Source organism: Narcine bancroftii, chromosome 5 (assembly GCF_036971445.1).
Source record: "Narcine bancroftii isolate sNarBan1 chromosome 5, sNarBan1.hap1, whole genome shotgun sequence".
In the NCBI taxonomy this organism is placed as follows: Eukaryota; Metazoa; Chordata; class Chondrichthyes; order Torpediniformes; family Narcinidae; genus Narcine; species Narcine bancroftii.
In genome coordinates, this window is record NC_091473.1 from 153,043,880 (window position 1) to 153,071,345 (window position 27,466).

At 47.8% G+C, this 27,466-nt stretch overlaps 1 protein-coding gene across 3 annotated transcripts in view; it reads right to left on the reverse strand.

Annotated features, from left to right (window-relative positions):
• The window catches only part of acadm (acyl-CoA dehydrogenase medium chain), a 55,696-nt gene extending 30,930 nt beyond the window's left edge, over nucleotides 1-24,766 (reverse strand). For 2 of the 3 annotated variants that reach the window (XM_069939406.1, XM_069939405.1), the window contains exons 1-4: nucleotides 24,678-24,766; nucleotides 10,813-10,921; nucleotides 10,110-10,207; nucleotides 4,720-4,789 (exon numbers count right to left, since the gene is read on the reverse strand). In XM_069939406.1, the coding sequence (XP_069795507.1) occupies nucleotides 4,720-4,789; nucleotides 10,110-10,207; nucleotides 10,813-10,921; nucleotides 24,678-24,695 (295 nt within the window). In that variant the 5' untranslated portion in view covers nucleotides 24,696-24,766. Of the gene's footprint in view, nucleotides 1-4,719; nucleotides 4,790-10,109; nucleotides 10,208-10,812; nucleotides 10,922-20,416; nucleotides 20,602-24,677 lie in introns of those variants that run through there. The other variant, XM_069939407.1, reaches the window with a different exon arrangement.
• Nucleotides 24,767-27,466: the final 2,700 nt, after the last annotated feature.

Here is a 27,466-nt window from a genome sequence, read left to right on the forward strand (position 1 = left end):
AAATTAAATATCGAAAGGGATGGGTCAGGTCCGAGGGTGAAGGTCTTCGAGTGGGGGATGGCCAGATTTGAAGAAATGAGAAGGATTTGCAGAAAATTATATAAAACCATATAACCACTTACAGCACAGAACAGGCCAGTTCAGCCCTACTAGTCCATGCCGTAGCAAATCCCCACCCTCCTAGTCCCACTGACCAGCACCCGATCCATACCCCTCTAGTCCTCTCCTATCCATGTAACGATCCAGTCTTTCCTTAAATGTAACCAATGATCCCGCCTCGACCACGTCTGCCGGAAGCTCATTCCACATCCCCACCACCCTCTGCGTAAAGAAATTTCCCCTCATGTTCCCCTTATAATTTTCCCCCTTCAATCTTAAACCATGTCCTCTAGTTTGAATCTCCCCCTTTCTTAATTGAAAAAGCCTATCCACATTTACTCTGTCTGTCCCTTTTAAAATCTTAAATACCTCTATCAAGTCCCCTCTCAATCTTCTACGCTCCAGAGAAAATAGCCCCAGTCTGCACAACCTTTCCCTGGAACTCAGACCCTGAAATCCTGTCAACATTCTCGTGAACCTTCTCTGCACTCTCTCTATTTTCTTGAAATATTTCCTATAATTTGGTGACCAAAACTGTACACAGTACTCCAAATTTGGCCTCACCAATGCCTTGTACAATTTCATCATAACCTCCCTACTCTTGAATTCAATACTCCGATTTATGAAGGCCAACATTCCAAATGCCTTCTTCACCACACCATCTCCCTGAGTATCAGCCTTGAGGGTACAATTTACCATAACTCCTAAATCCCTTTGTTGCTCTGCACTCCTCAATTGTCTACCATTCAATGTATATGACCTATTTAAATTTGCCTTTCCAAAATGTAGCACCTCACATTTATCTGTATTAAATTCCATCAGCCATTTCTCAGACCACACCTCCAGCCTTCCTAAATCACCTTTTAATCTACGGTAATCTTCCTCACTGTCCACAACACCACCAATCTTTGTGTCATCCGCACACTTGCTTATCCAATTCTCTACCCCTACATCCAGATCGTTAATATATATAACAAATAATAGTGGACCCAGGACCGAACCCTGAGGAACTCCACTAGTCACCGGCCTCCAATTGGACAAACAATTTTCTACCACTACTCTCTGACACCTTCCATCTAACCACTGCTGAATCCATTTCACTACCTCCTTATTTATACCTGATGCCTCCACATTTTTTCCTAACCTCCTGTGGGGAACTTTGTCAAAAGCTTTACTCAAGTCCAAATAGACAACATCCACAGCTTTCCCTTCATCAACCTTTTTTGTAACCCTCTCGAAGAACTCAATCAGGTTTGTCAAGCATGATCTACCCCTGACAAAACCATGCTGATTACTCCCTATCAATCCCTGTACCTCCAAAAATTTGTAAATAGCATCCCTCAGAACACTTTCCATCAACTTGCCCACCACAGACGTCAGACTTACAGGCCTATAATTCCCAGGTTTGCATTTGGACCCTTTCTTAAACAGAGGAACCACATGCGCCACCCTTCAATCCTTTGGTACCACCCCCGTGGCCAGTGACATCCTAAATATCTCTGTTAATGGCCCCACTAACAGTCCACTAGCCTCCCTGAGTGTCCTAGGGAATATTTTGTCCGGTCCGGGAGATTTATCCACCTTTATCTTTTTTAACACAGCCATCACTACCTCCTCGGTTATCCTAATATGCTTCATGATCTCCCCACTATTTTTCTTTACTTCAACTGGTTCAACATTTTTTTCCCTAGTGAATACCGAGGCAAAGAAATCATTCAAAATTTCCCCCATTTCCTCAGACTTCTCACTCAGCCTACCCTCGCTATCTACAACGGATCCAATTTTATCTCTCACTAATCTTTTACTTTTAATGTACTTATAGAAACCCTTTGGATTTATTGATCTTTTTTCTGGAAAGCATGTAGAGGAGATTTAAAGAAGAGATATTGAGAGTACAGGATCTTTGCATGCCAGTCAGATCGAAAGGCAAGGCCAAAAGCTTAAGGGAACCATGGTTTTCTGGAAAAATAAGGAAGTTGGTTCAGGATAAGAGGGGGGCATTTACTAAATTTAAGAAGCAAAAGATGGCTAAGATGTATGATTATTACATAGATTGCAGAAAAAACCTGAAGGATGAAATTAAAAAGGCAAAAAGGTATGGGGTGTCAATAGCTGATAAGGTAAAAGTGAATCCCAAGGCTATCTACAGATATGTGAAAAAGGGGTTAAGGATAGAATAGGACCACTGGAAAATGAGAGCGGTGAACTGTGTGAGGAACCATATCAGATGGAAGCGATATTAAACGATTTTTTTCTCATCTGTGTTCACAACAGAAAAGGACATTGGACTATGTGAGATAAGTGAGGCAAATGGCTTAGTTATGGAAAAGACAGGGATTAGTAAAGAGAGGGTTTTGGTGCTTCCAGGGTCAGTAAAAGTGGATAAGTCTCCTGGTCCTGATGGGATTTTCCCCAGGACGTTAAGGGAATTCAGGGAGCAAATAGCGGAGGCACTGTCAGTGATTTTTCAACGATCACTAGAGGAGAATATGGTGCCGCGGGATTGGAGGGCTGCTAATGTAGCTCCATTGTTTAAAAAAGGCACGAGGTGTCGGCCAAGTAAGAATAGGCCTGTAAGTTTGACTTCAGCGGTAGGGAAAGTTATGGAGGGTATTCTTAAGAGATGGTGTGTATAAATATCTAGATAAGCAGGGATTGATCTGGAGCACGCAGCATGGGTTTGTGAAGGGGAAGTCATGTTTGACAAACCTTGTTGAGTTTTTAGAAGAAGTGACAAGAAAGGTGGATGAAGATAGGGCAGTTGATGTCGTCTATCTGGATTTTAGCAAAGCTTTTGATAAGGTTCCACAAGAAACGTTAATAAGGAAGGTTCAGTCACTAGGGATTAATAGGGAAATAGTAAGATGGGTTCAGAGGTGACTGGAGGAGAGACAGCAGAGGGTCTGGTGGACAACTGTCTGTCAGGATGGAAGCCTGTGACAAGCGGTGTGCCTCAAGGATCGGTGCTACGTCCCCTGTTGTTCACAATTTATATTAATGATTTGGATGATGGGGTGGTTAACTGAGTAAGTAAATACGCAGATGATATGAAAATAGGGGGAGTGATGGATAGCAATAAAGGTTTTCAGGGATTACAGAGGGATTTGGTTTGTCTGGAGAGTTGGGCTGAAAGATGGCAGATGGAATTTAATGTAGAGAAATGTGAGGTGCTTCATTTCGGTAAAAATAATTAAAATAGGACGTATGTAGTGAAGGGAAGGTAAATAATTAAAATAGGACGTATGTAGTGAAGGGAAGGTAAATAATTAAAATAGGACGTATGTAGTGAAGGGAAGGACATTGGGGAATGGACAAGGACAAAGAGATCTTGGAGTTATGGTGCTGCGTTCCTTGAAGGTGGATTCCCATGTTGACAGGGTGGTTAAGAAGGCATTTGGAGTGTTAGCCTTCATAATTCATAGCATAGAGTATAGGAGCTGGGAAGTGATGTTGCAACTGTTTAAGACATTGGTGAGGCCAGGTTTGGAGTATTGTGTTCAGTTCTAGTCTCCAAATTATAGGAAGGATGTAGATAAGGTGGAAAGGGTGCAGAGAAAATTTACAAGGATGTTGCCTGGCTTAAAATACCTAGAGTACAGAGAAAGATTGAAGAGGTTAGGACTTTATTCATTAGAACGTAGATGGTTGAGAGGGGATTTGATAGAGGTGTTTAAAATTATGAAGGGAATAGATAGACTAGATGCAAGTAGACTCTCCCCCCTGAGAGCAGGGGAGGTGGAAACACGAGGACACAACATTAGAGAATGTTTCTTCACTCAGAGTGGTGGCTGAATGGAATAATCTTCCGGAGGAAATAGTTGAGGCAGAGTCAATTCTTTCATTTAAGAGGAGGCTGGATATATACATGGATAAGAGGGGGTTGGAGGGTTATGGGTGGAGAATAGGCAGGGGGATATAGCAGAGTTGTTTGAGTGAACTGGCGTGGACTTGAAAGGCTGAGATGGCCTGTTTCCATGCCATAAACTGTTATATGGTATATGGATAGGAGGGGTATGGTGGCTCGGATCCAGGTGCAGGTCAATGGGACTAGAATAATAGTATAACATGGATTAATGTCAGAAGGGCCTGTTTCTGTGCTGTCGTATTCTATGGAAAACCTGGGTCAGAATTGGGAAAGAGATAAAACAAGATGAGCTGTTTACAGCTTACCCCACGGTCATCCTGGTTTTACTCGATCAGATGCATTCTCCCTCCCCCACCCTGAAGCTTCATTTCATAGCTGCTTGAACCTCGTTCTTAGTTCTGGCTGTTTTAACGACAACCACATTGGTGGGCCTGGAGTCACACCGATCCACGTGCGGCAAGGTCTCCTCACTTTTCACTTTACCTCACAAATCCTCTACAGGGCACAACAGAGCTCTTCAGCAGTCCCAGCTGTGGACTGTTTCCTATTAGAACACAGCGTTGTGCCAATCCATATATTCCTTCCTAAAAAATAAAAGCACTAAACCTTCCCTACCCCATAACCCTCTATTCCTCTTCCATCTATGTGTCTGTCTCAGAGTCTCTTAAATGTTCCCAATGTTTCAGCCTCCACCGTCATCCCTGCCAAGGCATTCCAGGCCCCACAACTGTTTCCCTCATCCTCTCCATGCTTACCACAGCTCTCAGGAATGTGTGTGTTCATCAGCCCCAGCTCCCATGCTCTCTTGATAAGTGGAATGGGATACTGAAGAGAAAGAAAGGCAGTGTTAGTGGAGTGTTCATGGGATTTCATTATTTCTTTAACCTGAGTATTTCACGTTCCAACACGCTTTGGAGGGTGTAGCCAATTATACGCCATTGTTCCTCCTTGTGAGTCATTATGTACACCTTCCAATCCCTGGGATCAAATCTCATTCAGTACAAGACATTGGTGAGGCCAAATTTGGAGTTTTGTGTGCAGTTTTGGTCACTTAACAACAGCAAAGATACCAATAAGTTTGAAAGAGTGTGGAGAAGACTTGCTGGATATTGCCGGGTCTTGAGGAGCTTAGTTAAAGGAAAAAAGTTAAGCAGGTTAGGACTTTATTCCCTAGAGTGTAGCAGAATGAGGAGAGATATTTAAAATTATGATGGGTATACTGTAGATAAATGCAAATAGACTTTGTCCACAGAGGTTAGTTGAAATAAGAACTCAAGGACATTTGTCAAGAGTGAAAGGGGAGATGTTTTGAGTCAGCCACAGGGGGAACTTCTTCACGCATAGAGTTGTGAGAATGTGGAACAAGTAGTTGGTGAATGCGGGCTCAATTTTGACATCTAAGGAACATTTGGGCAGATTCATGGATGGAAGGAAATGGTCGAGATGCAGCTCAGTGGGATGAGGCAGAATAGTTTGGCATGGACTAGATAGGCTGTTTCTGTGCTGCAGTGTTCTACGGTTCTATATATACCTGCGGTCAGACTTCCCTGCTTCAACATTCAAAACCTCTCACCAAAAAGTCCAACGTGCCATTTGCTTTCTTCTCCGCCTGCTATTCCTGTGTTCAAATCTTCTCTGACTGATTCAAGATTCCTTTATTGTCATGTAATATTTTAGAACATGTAATATTACAAATTGCCTTCAGCCTGCTGTAAGGCAAAGGGTCACCATTAGTGTCACCTGGCGTCCCTTACAGTAAGAGAGAAAGAGAAGCAAAAGAGAGTCCCTTCAGAGTCACCGAGTGCCTGTGGATTCACCTCCAACGCTGCCGCAACTTCTGAGCTACACAGACTCCAGTTCAAACCATTGGTAACCCAAGCTCCAGATCCAAACCTCTGACACAATCAGGAAGGCTTCAGTGCCCAAGGCCCTTTGGGAACCATTCTTGTCCTCAGCACCCTCTCAAAACCTGGCTCCAATACCTGATTCCCACGAGCCAGTGTCCAGCTGCCTGTAGTAAGTCCTCCGACCGCAAGTCGCCCACAGCCTGTGTGGGGGGTCTCAGCCTCTGAGCCCCTCGCTGGTCCACTGCCGTGGTCACTGTCCTGTAGGGTCATCTTCTCTGCTTCTCCTTCTCAATAGGTGGGGGGGGTGGAGGGGTTTCTCCCGGTTTCTGGTGCCTCGCTCCGGTCCACTGCTCCCGTTGTCTGTAATCCCTTGTGGCCACTGCCGAGCACAGGTGATGCCATATTGGGCACAGACCTCCGCTGTTGCAGGAATTTAGTTTTAAATCACTGTTAGCTCCTCAAACATGCCAATTAACGCCTCTGGGGAGCTGCCAGCATTAGGACTGGGTGGTTGAACACTTTGGAGCAGTACTGTGTCTCCGCTCTCCCGTGACCACACCAGTGGCAGCACTGCCGATACAACAGCTTTGTAGCTCCTCCATTCTGATGCACCGTGAACCCCTAAGGTCTCATTGCTTCTCCCTTTGTATGAATTTCCTCTCATTCCCCTTTCCAAATGTTTCCTTCGTTCAGTAGCCTGAATTAGAGAGTATTATCTAGCAGGAGAGGTTGGGCAAATTTGTGTTGTTTTCTCTGGAGCATCAGGGACTGAGGGTTGACCTAATAGAAGTTTATAAAATGGAGAGAGGCATAAATGATCAGACAGTCAAAGTGTTTTTCACCAGGGTGGAAAATTCCAATTCGACAGAGCTAAGGTTTTAGATGAGTGGGAAAGTTTAAAGAGTTAGGAGGCATTACTTTTTTTTAAAAAAAAGAGTGGTGGGTGCCTGGAACAGCCTGCCAAGAGAGATGATGGATGCAGCTAGGACAGCAATACAGGCAGTCCCCGGGTTACAAACATCCAACAATTCGTACTTACGAACAGACTGTGCACGGCTTCAGCAGTTCAATGGTTCAAGGGAAGAAGGCCATCTACCATTTTGAATTGGACCACAATGCCATTAACATATCCGTTATCAAAATCAACGCAATCTGCCTGTAAGCTTAGTGCAAGAAGAGGCTCAAAGCCGTTCAATGATTTAAAAACTGCCCATGCAGCAAGTTCCAACTTGCCTCCAAATTCGACTTGCAGACCCGCTCAAAACCTGGGGACAGCCTGTATTTAAAAGCCTTTTCGACAGGCAGGGAATGGAGGGGTGTAGACCATGTGCAGGCAGATGAGATTAATTTGGCCTCATGATTGGCACAAATATTATGGGCCGAAAGGCTCTTTGTGTGAAGAAGTTCACATTCATGTTACCCCTAAACTCATGTCCTCTGGTTTGTATCTCCATATAACCATATAACCACTTAAGCATAGAACAGGCCAGTTCGGCCCTACTAGTCCATGCCGTAGCAAATCCCCACTCTCCTAGTCCCACTGACCAGCACCCGGTCCATACACCTCTAGTCCTCTCCTATTCATGTAACGATCCAGTCTTTCCTTAAATGTAACCAATGATCCCGCCTCGACCACGTCTGCCGGAAGCTCATTCCACATCCCCACCACCCTTTGCGTAAAGAAATTTCCCCTCATGTTCCCCTTATAATTTTACCCCTTCAATCTTAAGCCATGTCCTCTAGTTTGAATCTCCCCCTTTCTTAATTGAAAAAGCCTATCCACATTTACTCTGTCTGTCCCTTTTAAAATCTTAAACACCTCTATCAAGTCGCCTCTCAATCTTCTATGCTCCAGAGAAAAAAGCCCCAGTCTGCACAACCTTTCCCTGGAACTCAAACCTTGAAATCCTGTCAACATTCTCGTGAACCTTCTCTGCACTCTCTCTATTTTGTTTATATCTTTCCTATAATTTGGTGACCAAAACTGTACAAGGTACTCCAAATTTGGCCTCACCAATGCCTTGTACAATTTCATCATAACCTCCCTACTCTTGAATTCAATACTCCGATTTATGAAGGCCAACATTCCAAATGCCTTCTTCACCACACCATCTCCCTGAGTATCAGCCTTGAGGATACTATTTACCATAACTCCTAAATCCCTTTGTTGCTCTGCACTCCTCAATTGTCTACCATTCAATGTATGTGACCTATTTAAATTTGCCTTTCCAAAATGTAGCACCTCACATTTATCTGTATTAAATTCCATCAGCCCACACCTCCAGCCTTCCTAAATCACCTTTTAATCTATGGTAATCTACCTCACTGTCCACAACACCACCAATCTTTGTGTCATCCGCAAACTTGCTTATCCAATTCTCCACCCCTACATCCAGATCGTTAATATATATAACAAATAATAGTGGACCCAGGACCGAACCCTGAGGAACTCCACTAGTCACCGGCCTCCAATTGGACAAAAAATTTTCTACCACTACTCTCTGACACCTCCCATCCAACCACTGCTGAATCCATTTCACTACCTCTTTATTTATACCTAACGGCTCCAGCCTTTTTCCTAACCTCCTGTGGTGAACTTTGTCAAAAGCTTTACTAAAGTCCAAATAGACAACATCCACAGCTTTCCCTTCATCAACCTTTTTTGTAACCCTTTCGAAGAACTCAATCAGGTTTGTCAAGCATGATCTACCCCTGACAAAACCATGCTGATTACTCCCTATCAATCCCTGTACCTCCAAAAATTTGTAAATAGCATCCCTCAGAACACTTTCCATCAACTTGCCCACCACAGACGTCAGACTTACAGGCCTATAATTCCCAGGTTTGCATTTGGACCCTTTCTTAAACAGAGGAACCATATGCGCCACCCTCCAATCCTTTGGCACCACCTCCGTGGCCAGTGACATCCTAAATATCTCTGTTAATGGCCCCACTAACTGTCCACTAGCCTCCCTGAGTGTCCTTGGGAATATTTTGTCTCACCCACCCTCAGTGGAAAAAGCCCATCTGCATTTACTCTATCCCCCTCATAATTTTAAATACCTCAATCAAATTTCCCCTCATTCTTTTACTCTCCAATGAATAAAGTCCCTAACCTTTCCCTGTAACTCAGTTCCTGAAGTCCAGGCAACATCCTAATAAATCTTCTCTGCACTCTTTAAATCTTATTGGTATCTTTCCTGTAGTTTGGTGACCAAATCTGCACACAATTCTCCAAATTTGGCCTCACCAATGTCTTACACAACTTTACCATAACATCCCAATTCCTGTTCTCAATACTTTGTTTTATGAAGGCCAATGTAGCAAAAGCTCTCTTTACAACCCTATCCACCTGCGGCGCCACTTTCAGGGAATTATGTATCTGTATTCCCAGATCACTCTGTTCTCCCGCACCCCTCAGTGCCCAACCATTCACCATGTACGTCCTTTCTTGGTTTGTCCTTCCAAAATGCAACACCTCACACTTGTCTGCATTAAATTCTATCTGCCATTTTTCATCCCATTTTTCCAGCTGGTCCAGATCCATCAGAAGGAATAAAGAGACCAATTTTCTAAATGGGGAGAGAGTTCAGAAAGCGGAGGTCCAAAAATACCTGGGAGTCCTCATGCAGGATTCCTGAAAAGTTAAAATACAGGTCGAGTTGGAAGGAGGGCAAATGCAATGTTAGTGTTCATTTTGAGAGGACTGGAAAATAAAGGCAAGGATGTAAAGCTGAGGCTTTACAAGGCATTGGTCAGACCACAGTTGGAATATTGTGAGCAGTTTTGGGCCCCATATCTAAGGAAGGATGTGCTGGTGTTGGAGAGGGTCCAGGGGAGGTTTACGAGAATGATCCTGGGGATGAGAGGTTAAAGTATGAGGAGCATTTGACAGCTCTGGGCTGGAGTTTAGAAGGATGAGGAGAATCTAATCAAAACTGAATATAGTATTGAAAGTGCTGGATAGATAATGTTTCCAGTGCTGAGACAGTCAGGGACCAAAGGGCACAGCCACAGAATAAAAGGTCATCCCTTTGGAATCAGAGATGAAGAGTTTCTTCAGTCAAAGGGTAAGGAATCTGTGGTATTTGATGCCACAGCCAGCTGTGGAGGCCAGGTCATTGGGTATATTTAATGCAGAAGATGATAAGGTTCTTGATTACTAAGGGTTTTCAAAGGTTAGGAGAACAGGTTGAGATGAAACATATAAGCCATGATTTGAATGATGAGCCAGACTTGATGGGCTGAATGGTCAATCATGCAAGGGCCTTGACTGTGGGCACTGGTGAATCACTGACCTCTCCAGTCCGGTCATATTCAGCGGCTGCTGGAAGCATCTCATCCCGGGCAAATCTCCGTGCCGTCTCCTGGAACTCCCGCTGCTCAGCTGTGAACTCTGTAACATTCAGGAAAAAAGGTCAGTGGAGAAGGGTCCTTTTACTTGCCCCGTGTCAAATAAAACAGCTGCCTCATCATCAACTCAACATTTTCCAATGGCAGTGTGCCTCTACTAATAAGCACACCACAATGTGTTGCACAGCGGCACTTTCAAACAATGGCCTTCAACCATGGAAGATGACGACAGAGTGGTGCAGCGGTTAGTGCCACTACCACACAGCAATAGGGACCTGGCTTCGATCCTAACCACCGCTGCTGTCGGTATGGAGTTTGCACCTTCTCCCTGTGACCGTGTGGATTCTCCTGGGGGCTCCGGTTCCTCCCAAAGACATGTGGGTAGGTGGGTTAATTATGAGAATCTGGGAGGAATAGAATGGGGTCAGGGTGGGATTGGTGTAAATGGTTGGCTGATGGTCAGCATGGATGTGGTGAGCAGAAGGGCCTTTCTTTCATTGACAATGAGCAAAGCTCAACACCACCATTTTGTTGTTGAACACAATCCAGAGCCCAAGCTCATGTAGGATGAGGACTGGGCAGAATGCCCTGGTCTACTGTTTACAGCAGAGCAGCTCTCCCCACAAAGTTCTGTGGGAAGTTACTTACCGAAATTGAATCCTTGCGACACCGTGTTTGTCCTGGGCGCAGATGCAGAAGTCCGGCTGCTGGATGACTGGCATCGCAAACCAAGCCAGAGACTGGTCCTCAGAACACCCTTCAACACAGAAGAGAACAGATCAATATGGTGATGCGACCACCAGCCGACTGCAGGGGGCGATCTCTGTACCTGCAGGAAGACCACCTAAGGGCTGACTCCCCCTGGCCATCTGTCAATCAGCCGACCCGAATGTAGACCTGAGCCGGCCCCTCCTGAGCCAGTCACACAGGAGCCACCAAAGCATGAACTGGTGTTCAGACGTTTACTGGAATAAAGCCTGTTGTACAGTCTTTCGAGTTTTGTCCTCACTTGCTGCTACCTCATTGCACCACATTTCTTCCAACTTTGATGGGCAGGTATGCCTCCATTTCCCAGGCCCAAACTCTGAAATCCCTGCCTCAATCCTTCTGCCTCTCTTCTCTCTCCTTCCTTGATTAGACAGGGCATCACGGTTATGGGAAGAAGGCTGGGCAGCAGGGCTGAGTGGGAGAATGGACTAACTGAATATTAAATGGATTGGACTCGATGGGATGAATAGTCTATTTCTGCTCCTACATCTTTCAAGTCAAAGTTTATTGTCATCTGATTGTACAAGTACAACCCGACAAAACAGCGTTCTCTGGTCCTCGGGGCAAAACAGGCAGACACACAACCAGACATAACACATATACAAACAATACACGTGCAGGACAAGTATTCATCCATACAAATAAATAAACATCGTTTTGTACAAATGAGTGTCTCGGATGGTGAGTGGGAGTAGTTCTTTTGGTCGTTCACCATTCTCACTTCCCATAGGAAGTATCTGTTCCTCAGCCTGGTGGCGCTGGCTCTGATCCTCCTGTATCTCTTCCCCAACAGGAGCAGCTGGAAGATGCTGTGTGCAGGGTGGAATGAATCCTCAATGACCTTGAGGCATCGTGATCTTTATATTAAAATCAATTGCACCGACGTAGTGGATGAAGTATTGGACTTCAGTCTACACTTCAATGCGAAAATAAGAACCAGGAGCAGGAGTCGGCCATCCGGCCCCTCGAGCCTGCTCCACGATTTAATGAGATCAGGGCTGATCTGATAAGCTCGTCTCGACCTACCTGCCTTTCCACATATCCCTTACAATATAAAATTCTATCCAAGCTTGACTTAAATGGGGAAAAAAATGGATGACCTGATTGCACCACAGATTAAATACACTCTAAAAGAATGTCACCAAGAGCCTGGAAAACTGGAGCAACGCAGAGTTCTGGCATCCATGGCTGAAATCCTTCATTAGGGATACCAAGAAATGGGCAGAAGCCCAAATAAGATGGAGATGAGGGGAGGGAGTGGGGGCATGAAGAGCACTGGTTGGCAGGTGAGAGAATACAGGTGGGAGGAGAAAGAAGGGAAAGAGCAAGAGACAGAGTTGCAGAGGGCTGAGGAAGATGCCCTCAGATAGGAGGAAGTAGGGAGGCTAGAGAAAGGAAGGTGTGGAAAGGTGGAGAGAGTGGGTGAGGAAAGAGAAGGAAAGTGAGAAATGGGTGTCAAAGATATGGGAAAGTAAGGATGGAGGGGGGGGTGGGGTTGAGAGAATGAAGGAGAGGTTACCAGAAGTTGATATTGATGCTGTCTGGTGGAGACTGGGAAGTGACACACACACACACACACACACACACAGAGTTAAAGTGCTCAGCAAAGCGATCCCCACATCAAGAGCACCAGATGCAGTAAATGATGCCTACAGATTCACAACTGAAGTATTGCCTCACTTGAAAGGACTGTTTGGAGCCCTGAATGGTGGTGCAAGAGGAATCACAAGGGTAAGTGCCAGGGGGAGCGATTAGTGGGGAGTGGCAAATAGATAAGGAAGTCGCAGAGAGCACAATCCCTATGTAAAGTGGAGAGGGGAGGGGAAGCTGTGTCTGGAAGTGGGGATCTCCAAGGTGGCGGAAATCAGAGAATGCTATGTCAGACATGGAGGCTGGTGGGTTGGTAGGTGAGGTCGGTAGGTGAGGTCTTTAAACTATGCCTGGATTCCTTGCACAGGAAAGACTCTCCATCTTACCTATGCCCCTTATAATTTTATAAAGCTCCATAAGGTAACCCCTCAATCTCCTAAACTCCAGTGACAATAAACCCAGGGGTTACAATTTGGAATATTGTGTGCAATTTTGGTCACCAAATTATAGGAAGGATATAAACAGAATAGAGAGAGTGCAGAGATTTACAAGAATGTTGCCTGAGTTTCAGTTACTTCTTTCTTCTTCTTCTTTGGCTTGGCTTCGCGGACGAAGATTTATGGAGGGGTAATGTCCATGTCAGCTGCAGGCTTGTTTGTGGCTGTCAAGTCCGATGCGGGACAGGCAGACACGGTTGCAGCGGTTGCAAGGGAAAATTGGTGGGTTGGGTTACAGGGAAGGGGGTGATTTGATAGAGGTATTTAAAATTATGAGGGGGACAGATGGAGTCAATGTGGACAGGCTTTTTCCATTGAGAGTGGGGGGAAATTTAACAAGAGGACATGGACTGAGTATAAAGGGGGAAAGGTTTAGGGAAAACATGAGGGGGAATTTCTTCACTCAGAGGGTGGTGGGAGTGTGGAATGAGCTTCTGGCCAAAATGGTCGATCCAGGTTCGATTTTAATTATTTATTTGGAAAATTTTATTTATCATTTGTATCAATACAAAAAAGAATAATTGAATAATACAGTAATTTTTGTCATACAAAATGATATTAAAATTTTTCTCCCCCAATCCCCTCCCTTCCAAAAGAAAGAAGAAAGAAAAAAAGAACACCTACGTATATAATATTCATTGAGGGGTGGGTAAGATGGAGAAGGTGGATGGAATTTCATTCATAAAATCCATATATGGTTTCCAAATTTTATAAAAGTTTTCAACTTGATTTCTTAAACTATATGTAATTTTTTTCTAAAGGGATACAATTTGGCATTTCAATATGCCATCTGCCTAATAGTACCATATTTTCCATGTTACTGCTATACATTTCTTGATATTTGTCAAATTTCAGTTTTTCCTATATATTCCCAAGTAAAAATATTCTTGGATCTTTTTGTATCTTTCTACTTTTTCACAGGAACATAGTGAATGTAAAAAAAATCCCTATTTCCTTGGTACATCGAAAACACTTATCCGAATAATTAGAATCCAGTCCATTTAATTTATGTGAGTATAATTGATGAAGAAAACTATATTGAACCATTTGATATCTGGCATTAACTGTATTTGTAACACTCTCTTGACATAATTTTGACCATATTTCCTCTTGAATTTGTATATTTAAATCTTTCTCCCATCGTAATTTTTTCCTTATAGTTTCTAGTAATTTTATATATATATTAGTAATAAGTTTCTTAATAATAAGTGCATCTGTTACTACAGGTACACGATTGGGGACAGTATATTCCGAATTCTTCCGGATTTTGAAAAGCCCACTCGAATTGTGCTGCCGTATCCACCCCCAACCCCTTCCAGTCGCCTCCCCCAACCTCAGCTACCTGGCCGCCGGTCCCCCGGCCGCCCGGCAGTCTCCCCCGGCCGCCACCCGCAACCACCAGTCCCCACTTGCTGGATTTTGGAGCTTTCTGGATTTTAGATGTCCGGATAAAGGATCGTGTACCCTGTATACATTCAAATTGACTTTGTTCTGGGAGTCTCAAATCTGTTCCCAATTTTTTTTTTTTTTTTTAAGTACGATTTTAATTGGTAATATGCAAAAATTATATTATTTTGTCTATTATATTTATCTTTTAATTGCTCAAAAGTTAAAAATAAAGATCCTAAAAACAATTTTTTATCCTCTGTATACCTTTACTATACCAATGATCAAATAAAGAATTACTCAAAGTGAAAGGAATAAGTTGATTTTGTTTTTAACAACATTTGAGGTAACTGATCATTTTAAATCCCTTTCTCCATATGAATTGCATTCCATATTTTCAATACATGTTTTAAAATTGGTACTTCCATTTTTCCTTTAAACAGTTCACTATTCCATTTATACAAAATTTGTTCTGGGATAGTTTCTCCAATTTTATTCATTTCAATCTGAATCCAAGCTGTTTTCTCACCCATATAACAGGAGGACAAAAATCTCAATTGAGCTGTTTTATAATAATTTTTAAAATTCGGTAATCTTAGTCCTCCCTGATCAAATTTCCATGTTAATTTTAAGACCAACTCTTGACATTTTACCTCTCCAAATAAATTCTTGGAAATTTTATTCAAACCCCAAAAAAATAATTCTGGCACATGAATGGGTAACAATTGAAATAAATATTGTATTCTCAGAAAAATATTCATCTTAATACAATTCACCCGTCCTATTCACGTTACTGGTAAATCTTTCCATCTTCTTCTATCTTTTTCAATAATGGTGAATAATTTAGCTTAAATAAATTATTTCTATTTCTATTAATTCTTATTCCTAGATATTTAATTGCAACATTTTGCCAATTAAATTTTGTCGATCTTTTACATTGTAAATAATCCATATCCACCATAAGCATCACCTCACTTTTATCAACCCGATACTAATCCATATTGTTTTAATCTCATATTCAGCTTATTTAATGATATTTCTGGTCTTGTTAAATATACTATATCATTGGCTGCAAACAAACTAATTTTATATTCTTTATTACTTATCTCAAATCCTTTGATTTCTTTATCAATTCTAATTATTTCTGATAATAGCTCTATTACTAATGCAAATAAAAAAGAGTGACAATGGGCAACCTTGTCTTGAAGACCTTTCTAACAAAAAACATTTGTCTATTCATAGACATTGGCTGATCATACGCTTTTATCCAATTTACAAAAGTATTTGGAATCCCAAAAGCATTAAGTGTTTTAAACAAAAAATCCCATTCCAATCTATCAAATGCTTTCTCTGCATCAAACACAACCACTACCGTTGGAATCTTTCTATTTTGTGCTATATTTATAAAACTTAAACTATATTATCTGCAACTCTTCTATTTTTAATAAAACCAGTTTGATCTATATTTATTAATTTTGGTAAAATTTCAACTAATCGATTAGCTAATAATTTTGATAAAATTTTATAATCCATATTCAATAATGATATAGGTCTGTATGAAGAAGATTGTAAATAATCCTTTCCTTTCTTCAGAATTACTGTTTGTGGTGATACACCACTAGCCTACTGCAGGGGGCAATCCTTTATCCGGAACCTTTGAGGGACAGTGTGTTCCGAATTTTGGATTCTTCCAGATTTCAGAACAAAAGCAAGCTGCCCCAGATTTAAGCCCACCTGAATTGTGCTGCCATCTATCTCTCCTCCCCCCACCCCGCCAACCCAAGTCGTGCTGCCTTCTCTCTCTCCTCCCCCCAGCCCGCCCGAGTAGTGCTGCCATCTCCTCCCACCTGTCCGAGTTGTGCTGCCGTCACCCCTCCGCCCGACTAAGTCGCGCTGTTGTCTCCCTCCCGAGTCATGCTGCCGTCTCTCTCTCTCCTCCCCCCTGCCTGCCCAAGTCGCGCTGCCGTCTCTGCACCCCGCCTCCCCCCGCCTAACCTAGTCACACTGCTGTCTCTCTCTCTCTCTCTCTTCTCTGTATCAGCACCAGGGAAAAATGCCGGTTTTTGAAGCTTTCTGGATTTTAGATGTCTGGATAAAGGATTGTGCACCTGTACCTGCAGGAAGAGCACTGGAGGACAAAGCAACACCTGCCAGTTGTCAATCAGCCAACCTGAATGGACCAAGTCCCACCAGGTCATCTGCCAATCACCCTCCAGGATATAAACTACATCCGGTCCCTCGAGGTCAGTCTCAGAGCCATCTACTCTCACAGCCAACTCTGCTTTTCTGCTCGATAGCACATCACACTGTTATTAATGGTGTTTTATAAGATGAGTTTTTCAAGCTTTGTTGGGACCAAGGAAAACTGCCTCAGGACCTTCGTGATGCCACCATCATCACCCTGTACAAAAACAAAGGCGAGAAATCAGACTGCTCAAACTACAGGGGAATCACGCTGCTCTCCATTGCAGGCAAAATCTTCGCTAGGATTCTCCTAAATAGAATAATACCTAGTGTCGCCGAGAATATTCTCCCAGAATCACAGTGCGGCTTTCGCGCAAACAGAGGAACTACTGACATGGTCTTTGCCCTCAGACAGCTCCAAGAAAAGTGTAGAGAACAAAACAAAGGACTCTACATCACCTTTGTTGACCTCACCAAAGCCTTCGACACCGTGAGCAGGAAAGGGCTTTGGCAAATACTAGAGCGCATCGGATGCCCCCCAAAGTTCCTCAACATGATTATCCAACTGCACGAAAACCAACAAGGTCGGGTCAGATACAGCAATGAGCTCTCAGAGCCCTTCTCCATTAACAATGGCGTGAAGCAAGGCTGAGTTCTTGCACCAACCCTCTTTTCAATCTTCTTCAGCATGATGCTGAACCAAGCCATGAAAGACCTCAACAATGAAGACGCTGTTTACATCCGGTACCGCACGGATGGCAGTCTCTTCAATCTGAGGCGCCTGCAAGCTCACACCAAGACACAAGAGAAACTTGTCCGCGAACTACTCTTTGCAGACGATGCCGTTTTAGTTGCCCATTCAGAGCCAGCTCTTCAGCGCTTGACGTCCTGTTTTGCGGAAACTGCCAAAATGTTTGGCCTGGAAGTCAGCCTGAAGAAAACTGAGGTCCTCCATCAGCCAGCTCCCCACCATGACTACCAGCCCCCCCACATCTCCATCGGGCGCACAAAACTCAAAACGGTCAACCAGTTTACCTATCTCGGCTGCACCATTTCATCAGATGCAAGGATCGACAACGAGATAGATAACAGACTCGCCAAGGCAAATAGCGCCTTTGGAAGACTACACAAAAGAGTCTGGAAAAACAACCAACTGAAAAACCTCACAAAGATAAGCGTATACAGAGCCGTTGTCATACCCACACTCCTGTTCGGCTCCGAATCATGGGTCCTCTACCGGCATCACCTACGGCTCCTAGAACGCTTCCACCAGCATTGTCTCTGCTCCATCCTCAACATTCATTGGAGCGCCTTCATCCCTAACGTCGAAGTACTCGAGATGGCAGAGGTCGACAGCATCGAGTCCACGCTGCTGAAGATCCAGCTGCGGTGGGTGGGTCACGTCTCCAGAATGGAGGACCATCACCTTCCCAAGATCATGTTATATGGCGAGCTCTCCACTGGCCACCGTGACAGAGGTGCACCAAAGAAGAGGTACAAGGACTGCCTAAAGAAATGTCTTGGTGCCTGCCACATTGACCACCGCCAGTGGGCTGATATCGCCTCAAACCGTGCATCTTTGCGCCTCACAGTTCGGCGGGCAGCAACCTCCTTTGAAGACCGCAGAGCCCACCTCACTGACAAAAGGCAAAGGAGGAAAAACCCAACACCCAACCAACCAATTTTCCCCTGCAACCGCTGCAACCGTGTCTGCCTGTCCCGCATCGAACTTGTCAGCCACAAACGAGCCTGCAGCTGACTTGGACTTTTACCCCCTCCATAAATCTTCATCCGTGAAGCCAAGCCAAAGAAGAGATAAGATTTTGGTAGGTCATGTACCTCTATCATTTGGTCTAATACCCCCATTAATACAGGTACTAACTCCTTAAATTCTTTATAAAATTCTGGTGGAATCTTCACCTGGCACTTTGTTATTCTGTAGTGACATCAGGGTCTCATGAACTTCTATTTCAAAAAAAGTATTAGACAGTCTGAACTTTTCAACACAGATCATTTAACTTGTCTCAAATACTCCTCTATTTTATTATCGTCTTTCAAAGATTCTGAATGATAAAGTTTGGCATAAAATTCCTTTATCTCCTGTGTTTTACAAGTAATCTGACCAGTTGTTTTCTTAGTGGCAGTTATTGTTACAGAAACTTGTTCTGTCTTTAATTGCCGTGCTGATACTTTGAGTCCTTTCACCTATTATCCCTCTCCATTCTATAAGTTTGTACTGTATTAAATCTTAATTTTTTTGATTCTAACAATATTCTTTTCTCCTCTTTTTTGCAATTGTATCTCCTTCTCCAATTTCATTATTTCTTTTTCGAACTGACCACCTCTTTCGTATATTCTTTACTTTTGAAGTATAACTTATTACTTGGAACTCTTAAATTTGCCTTTCATAGAATCCCATATTGTAAACTTACTTGTAACTGAATCATTATCAGTTTCAAGTACCTGTTCAGCTGCAGCAAGTAAGAATTTCAGAGCATGTGTCCATTGTACACTATGCATGACAATAAACTCAATGCAATGATCATCTACAAAATACCTAAAAGGTTTACAATCATCTCTCCAATGCACAACACCCAGGTCTGATGTGAGAGAGCACCTGAACAAATGGAACTAAACCTGTCCCTTGGGTGAGATACACTCGGCACCCGAGCTGTGGCATTGCCACACTATCCCAGTGACGGGCCACATCTGCTGCACAAGATCACATTACAACACGAACTTTGCCTTGAATGATTCAACCTTCTGCCACGTGCTGTTGACACACAAACTCAAAAGGTTTGAAGGTCCTGTGTTCTAAAGTACTATTACCCAGAACATAGACTTCAGATACAGTTCACTAAGAGATGAAAAGTCACAGCTTATCACTCTCCAACAGCAGCCTGACCTTCACCCTCCCATTCTCCCCCCCACCTGCTTTCATTTGCCTTTTTTCTCTTTCAGCTCTGCCGATCACCCCATTCCCTCCCCACTCCACCTTTCCATCATCCCTTACCCTCCTTGAAGCACCGAGAACCATAGAATATTAACCATATAATCACTTATAGCACAGAAACAGGCCATTTCCGCCCTTCTAGTCTGTGCCACACCTTTTTTTCCCTAATCCACTGACCTCCACCCAGTCCATAGCCCTCCATGCCTCTCCCATCCAAATTCTTCTTAAATATTAAAATTGAGCCCACATTCACCACTTCAGCTGGCAGCTCATTCTACACTCCCACCACTCTCTGTGTGAAGAAGTTCCCCCTCATGTTTCCCTTAAACTTTTCCCCTTTCACTCTTAACCCATGTCCCCTGGTTTGTATCTCACTCACCCTCAGTGGAAAAAGCCGACCCACATTTACTCTGTCTATTCCCCTCATAATTTTAAATACCTCGATCAAATCTCCCCTCATTCTTCTACATTCCAGGGAATAAAGTCCTAACCTGTTTAACCTTTCCCTGTAACTCAGGTCCTGAAGTCCGGACAACATCCTAGTAAATCTTCTCTGCACTCTTTCTATCTGATTGGTATCTTTTCTGTAGTTCGCTGACCAGAACTGCACACAATTCTCCAAATTTGGCCTCACCAATGTCTTATACAACTTTAACATAACATCCCAGCTTCCTGTACCAAAATACAGATCACCCGCTGGAGACACCCAGGAGACTATCTGAAGCCAAACACAATCGGCTGCAGGAACTTGTCAGTCTTTCCCAGTTTGATGTGGAGTTTTGGCCTGTGGCCACTCTTTTTTCTCCCACCACCGTGGGTTGACCCACTGAGCTCCCCCAGCTGAGTAACCATCACCCACTGGGCCCTGCCTCACCTGCTCGTGTGTGTGTACTCGAGATCTTTCCTCAGTCCTGATGCAGGGTTTAGACTCAAAATTCCTCTTTCAAAGCACCTGCTCTGCTCACAGATCCAGAGTTTTTCTGTCCCGTCTGACAGATGCAATCTCCAATGGAACCATACTCCCTCAGTCTCCTCTACATCAAGGAGACTTCGCCAAGCAATAAAACACAAAAATCTGCAGACACTGTGGTTGAAGGAAAAACACAAGACTGGAGAAACTCAGCAGGTCAAACAGTGTCCTTTACATAGAAAAGATAAAGGTACATAGCAAACATTTTTGGGCTTTGGCCCCCCATCAAGGTATCAGGCTGGGAGATCATTTCATTGAGCACCTTTGCTCTATCCGGTGCAACAGCAAGGACCTGCCAGTGGAACATACCCCAACCCACCCTGACACATCTGTCCATGACACTCGTAAATTGTAAGGAAAACGTTTTGGCTTTCTCCAACCTAACATCAACCTTCGAATTCTGGAAACTCGTCTCTTGACTTTTTTGTTGCTTCTCTCCCCCTTCCCTTGTCCGTCACCCACACCTCTCTACCTCTGATGAAGAGCTGAATCCTGAAACGTTAGTTATGCATCTTTATCTTTGCTGTATAACGTACACAGTGTGATCTGCTGAGTTTCTCCAGCATTGTGTTTTTGCCTCCCCCCACCCTATTCCTTCCTCCAATTGTCAGGGACGTGGAGTCTTTCTCAGCCATCTGCCCTTCCCACATCACATCCCAGCTCCTTTCCTTTCCACCCCTTGCCATCAACATTCACCTATCACCTGTAAGGACATGCTCCTCCCCACCAGCTTCTGAGTTCGGTCTGTAACTTGGGTTTCTGAAGGGCTCAGGGCTGAAACGTCGACTGACTGCTGCTCCTAATGGTTGCTGCCCAGCCAAGAGTTACTCCAGCATTTTGTTCCCAAAATCTGCTTTCACCTCGGTGTGAGGCTCCCTCGGTCCCACCCCCCTCGGTGTGAGGCTCCCTCGGTCCCACCCCCCTCGGTGTGAGGCTCCCTCGGTCCCACCCCCCTCGGTGTGAGGCTCCCTCGGTCCCACCCCCCTCGGTGTGAGGCTCCCTCGGTCCCACCCCCCTCGGTGTGAGGCTCCCTCGGTCCCACCCCCCTCGGTGTGAGGCTCCCTCGGTCCCACCCCCCTCGGTGTGAGGCTCCCTCGGTCCCACCCCCCTCGGTGTGAGGCTCCCTCGGTCCCACCCCCCTCGGTGTGAGGCTCCCTCGGTCCCACCCCCCTCGGTGTGAGGCTCCCTCGGTCCCACCCCCCTCGGTGTGAGGCTCCCTCGGTCCCACCCCCCTCGGTGTGAGGCTCCCTCGGTCCCACCCCCCTCGGTGTGAGGCTCCCTCGGTCCCACCCCCCTCGGTGTGAGGCTCCCTCGGTCCCACCCCCCTCGGTGTGAGGCTCCCTCGGTCCCACCCCCCTCGGTGTGAGGCTCCCTCGGTCCCACCCCCCTCGGTGTGAGGCTCCCTCGGTCCCACCCCCCTCGGTGTGAGGCTCCCTCGGTCCCACCCCCCTCGGTGTGAGGCTCCCTCGGTCCCACCCCCCTCGGTGTGAGGCTCCCTCGGTCCCACCCCCTCGGTGTGAGGCTCCCTCGGTCCCACCCCCTCGGTGTGAGGCTCCCTCGGTCCCACCCCCTCGGTGTGAGGCTCCCTCGGTCCCACCCCCTCGGTGTGAGGCTCCCTCGGTCCCACCCCCTCGGTGTGAGGCTCCCTCGGTCCCACCCCCTCGGTGTGAGGCTCCCTCGGTCCCACCCCCTCGGTGTGAGGCTCCCTCGGTCCCACCCCCCTCGGTGTGAGGCTCCCTCGGTCCCACCCCCCTCGGTGTGAGGCTCCCTCGGTCCCACCCCCCTCGGTGTGAGGCTCCCTCGGACCCACCCCCCTCGGTGTGAGGCTCCCTCGGACCCACCCCCCTCGGTGTGAGGCTCCCTCGGACCCACCCCCTCGGTGTGAGGCTCCCTCGGTCCCACCCCCTCGGTGTGAGGCTCCCTCGGTCCCACCCCCTCGGTGTGAGGCTCCCTCGGTCCCACCCCCTCGGTGTGAGGCTCCCTCGGTCCCGCCTCCCTCGGTGTGAGCCTCCCTCGGTCCCGCCTCCCTCGGTGTGAGCCTCCCTCGGTCCCGCCTCCCTCGGTCCCGCCTCCCTCGGTCCCGCCTCCCTCGGTCCCGCCTCCCTCGGTCCCGCCTCCCTCGGTCCCGCCTCCCTCGGTCCCACCTCCCTCGGTCCCACCTCCCTCGGTCCCACCTCCCTCGGTCCCACCTCCCTCGGTCCCACCTCCCTCGGTCCCACCTCCCTCGGTCCCACCTCCCTCGGTCCCACCTCCCTCGGTCCCACCTCCCTCGGTCCCACCTCCCTCGGTCCCACCTCCCTCGGTCCCACCTCCCTCGGTCCCACCTCCCTCGGTCCCACCTCCCTCGGTCCCACCTCCCTCGGTCCCACCTCCCTCGGTCCCACCTCCCTCGGTCCCACCTCCCTCGGTCCCACCTCCCTCGGTCCCACCTCCCTCGGTCCCACCTCCCTCGGTCCCACCTCCCTCGGTCCCACCTCCCTCGGTCCCACCTCCCTCGGTCCCACCTCCCTCGGTCCCACCTCCCTCGGTCCCACCTCCCTCGGTCCCACCTCCCTCGGTCCCACCTCCCACGGTCCCACCTCCCTCAGTCCCACCTCCCTCAGTGTGAGGCTCCCTCAGTCCCACCCCCTCAGTGTGAGGCTCCCTCAGTCCCACCCCCCTCAGTGTGAGGCTCCCTCAGTCCCACCCCCCTCAGTGTGAGGCTCCCTCAGTCCCACCCCCCTCAGTGTGAGGCTCCCTCAGTCCCACCCCCCTCAGTGTGAGGCTCCCTCAGTCCCACCCCCCTCAGTGTGAGGCTCCCTCAGTCCCACCCCCAGTGTGAGGCTCCCTCAGTCCCACCCCCTCAGTGTGAGGCTCCCTCAGTCCCACCCCCCCCTCAGTGTGAGGCTCCCTCAGTCCCACCCCCTCAGTGTGAGGCTCCCTCAGTCCCACCCCCCCCTCAGTGTGAGGCTCCCTCAGTCCCACCCCCCCTCAGTGTGAGGCTCCCTCAGTCCCACCCCCCCTCAGTGTGAGGCTCCCTCAGTCCCACCCCCCTCAGTGTGAGGCTCTCTCAGTCCCACCCCCCTGTGTGAGGCTCCCTCTCCCACCCCCCTCAGTGTGAGGCTCCCTCAGTCCCACCCCCCTCAGTGTGAGGCTCACTCAGTCCCACCCCCCTCAGTGTGAGGCTCCCTCAGTCCCACCCCCCTCAGTGTGAGGCTCCCTCAGTCCCACCCCCCTCAGTGTGAGGCTCCCTCAGTCCCACCCCCCTCAGTGTGAGGCTCCCTCAGTCCCACCCCCCTCTGTGTGAGGCTCCCTCAGTCCTACCCCCCTCAGTGAGGCTCCCACAGTCCCACCCCCTCAGTGAGGCTCCCTCAGTCCCAACCCCCTCAGTGTGAGGCTCCCTCAGTCCCAACCCCCTCAGTGTGAGGCTCCCTCAGTCCCACCCCCTCAGTGTGAGGCTCCCTCAGTCCCACCCCCTCAGTGTGAGGCTCCCTCAGTTCCACCCCACAGTGTGAGGCTCCCTCAGCCCCACCCCCAGTGTGAGGCTCCCTCAGTCCCACCCCCCTCAGTGTGAGGCTCCCTCAGTCCCACCCCCCTCAGTGTGAGGCTCCCTCTGTCCCACCCCCCTCAGTGTGAGGCTCCCTCAGTCCCACCCCCCTCAGTGTGAGGCTCCCTCAGTCCCACCCCCCTCAGTGTGAGGCTCCCTCAGTCCCACCCCCCTCAGTGTGAGGCTCCCTCAGTCCCACCCCCCTCAGTGTGAGGCTCCCTCAGTCCCACCCCCTCAGTGTGAGGCTCCCTCAGTTCCACCCCACAGTGTGAGGCTCCCTCAGCCCCACCCCCCCCTCAGTGTGAGGCTCCCTCAGTCCCACCCCCCTCAGTGTGAGGCTCCCTCAGTCCCACCCCCCTCAGTGTGAGGCTCCCTCAGTCCCACCCCCTCAGTGTGAGGCTCCCTCAGTCCCACCCCCCTCAGTGTGAGGCTCCCTCGGTCCCACCCCCCTCAGTGTGAGGCTCCCTCAGTCCCACCCCCCTCAGTGTGGCTCCCTCACTCCCCGCCCCCCGCGAGGGATTTCTTTCAGCCCAGCTCGGACCCCGCGCCTGGATTGGGGGGTGGGGGGGGTCAGTGACAAGACCTGTTTGGTGAGGGGGGAGGAAACGCCCCGTTCCCGTCCCCGCAACAGCTCCTCACCTCCGATCTCCGCCACATTGCGACTGCGACTGCGCGGGGTCAGCGAACGTAAACCGTGGCATCTGCCCAGGATGCAACACGGATGTGACGCCCACCATCTGTCCCCGCCCCCAGAAGGACTCCCGGATGTGACGACTAGCACCTGTTCCCGCCCCAGAAGGGCACCGGACGTGACGGTGACTCCTGGCCCTGCCCCAGGAAGGTCCAGTGGGTTCAGTGGTGCCCTTGGGGTCAGGGGTCAGTAAAAAAGGATCAGGGACGTGAGGTCAGCGACGCAGGGTCATGGACACGGTCAGGTATGTGTGGTTAGGGACAGGGGTCAAGGACACGAGGTCAGGGACGTGGGGTTAAGGATGAGGGTCAGGGACGTGGGGTCAGGGACATGATGTCAGGGATTCAGGGTCAGGGATGCGGAGTCAGGGACAGGGGTCAGTGTCTGGGGGGGGTCAGGGACATGAAGTCAGACACGGTATCAGGGATGCGGGGTCAGGGATGTGGGATCAGGGTCTTGGTGTCAGGGATGCAGAGTCAGGGACAGGGGTCAGGGTCATGAGGTCAGACACGGTATCAGAGATGTGGGGTCAGGGTCTTGGTGTCAGGGATGCGGATCAGGGATGCGGAGTCGGGTCAGGGACGGGCGGGTCAGGGACATGAGGCCAGACGTGGTATCGGGGATGTGGGGTCAGGGTCTTGGTGTCAGGGATGTGGATCAGGGATGTGGGGTCAGGGATGCGGATCAGGGATATACCCTACAGATGTTGCCCAGCTCTAGTCATCCCAGCAGGTTTATTTTGCTCTCAAGTATAGCATCTGCCATCTCTTCCATCCTCCAAGCTGATCCCAATTCCCTGAGAAGGTGTCAGTGCAGGGTCATCGTTAGCTGTGTGGCCGCCCAGGAAGAGTCGATAGAGGAGGGGCCGGTGGTGGAGGGGCTGGGGTAGTGCACTGGCCTTCACCTGCCAGGCGACTGAGTGCAGAGTTGGACATGCTCCAGTGCAAAAACACAAAATGCTGGAGAAATTCAGCAGGTCAAACAGTGTCTCAAAGATACAGATACAGAACCAACATTTTGGACTTGAGCCCTTCATCACTGAATTACTGTGTCTCTTATAGATTCAATGTGTTGATGAAAACCAGTCGTTCAGCCAAAGTGGCGAGCATTCCTATTTCCCATTGATGTTGTTCCCCCCACTGTTTTCCTCCAGCAGATTGTGTTTCACGTGTGCACACATGGTTGGGATATTGTCTGCAGCTCTGCTCTCCATGCTGTCGGAAGGAGGTGATTACAAGTCAAGTTTTTTGTCATCTGATTGTACAAGAACAACCAGAGGAAACACTGTTCTCCAGTCCTCAGTGCAAAACACACAGACACACAACCAGACATAACACACATTACAGACAGATCTCAGATTTCAGATTTATTGTTTGTACACGCCACACCTATATCCTCTTGCGACCTTCGACCTGCGGGCAAGGCAGAATTACCTCTTATTGGTAGTGTAAAAAAAACTACACAACATACACATGTAAACCAATAAAGAACTGTAAGCAGATAATGAATGTAAACAAACTGACTGCAATTCAGAGAGAACAAAGACAATCTATAAAGCGCACTAGTCCTCTGACTGAGTCCCTGATTGAGTCTGTTGGAGGGGGAGCAGCTGTTCCTGAACCTAGTGGTGCGAGTCTTATGGCACCGATACCTCTTTCCTAATGGAAGCAGCGAGAACAGAGCGTGTGCTGGGTGGTGTGGATCCTTGATGATTGCTACTGGTCTCCGACGGCAGCGTTCCATGTAGATGTTCTCAATGGTGGGGAGGATTTTGCCTGTGATGTCCTGGGCTGTGTCCACGACCTTTTGCAGGGCTTTACGCTCAGGGGTACTGGTGTCCCCATACCAGACCATGATGCAGCTGGTTAGCACACTTTCAACCACACCTCTGTAGAAATTTGCCAGGGTTTCCGATGTCATACTGAACCTTCGCAAACTCCTGAGGAAGCAGAGGCATTGTCGTGCTTTCTTCATGATGCCATTACTGTTTTGGGTCCAGGAAAGATCCTCCAAGAAAATGACTCCCAAGAAAAATTTGGTCACCTTCTCCACCTCTGATCTGGATTGTACACTTCTGGCTTTCCTTTCCTGAAGTTTTGGTGACATTGAGTGCAAGGTTGTTGTGGGTGCACCATTCAGCCACGTTTTTAATCTCCCTCCTATCTGCTGACTCTTCGCTTTTCATATGGAAGAAAAGTATTAATAAATACAAGTAAAACAATAAATATTGTTTCATGAATCGGAGCGTCTCGGATTAGCAGTGTGAGAAGCTCCTATGGTCGTTCACCATTCTCACTGCTCATGAGAAGAAGCTGTTCCTCAGCCTGGTGGTGCTGGCTCTGATCCTTCTGTATCTCTTCTCCGACAGGAGCAGCTGGAAGATGCTGTGTGCAGGGTGGAAGGGGTCCTCTTCAGACAACGATCCTGGTAGATCACATTGATGTGGGTTGGGGGGAAGAGAGGGAGACTCAAGTGATCCTCTCTGCCACTCTAATGGTCCTGTGGATTGACCTCCGATCCATTTCTCTGCAGCAACCGTACTAACACTGATGCAGCCAGTTAGAACACTTGAACACACTCGATAGAGCTCCTGCAGTAGGTTGACATGATGGTGGCCGGTAGCCTTGCGCACTTCAGTCTTCTCAGGAAGTACAGTCATCCTGACAAGTGAGGAGATGTTGAGTGTCCATAATAGGTCACTAGATAAGTGAACAAAGAACTTGGTGCTCTCCACTTT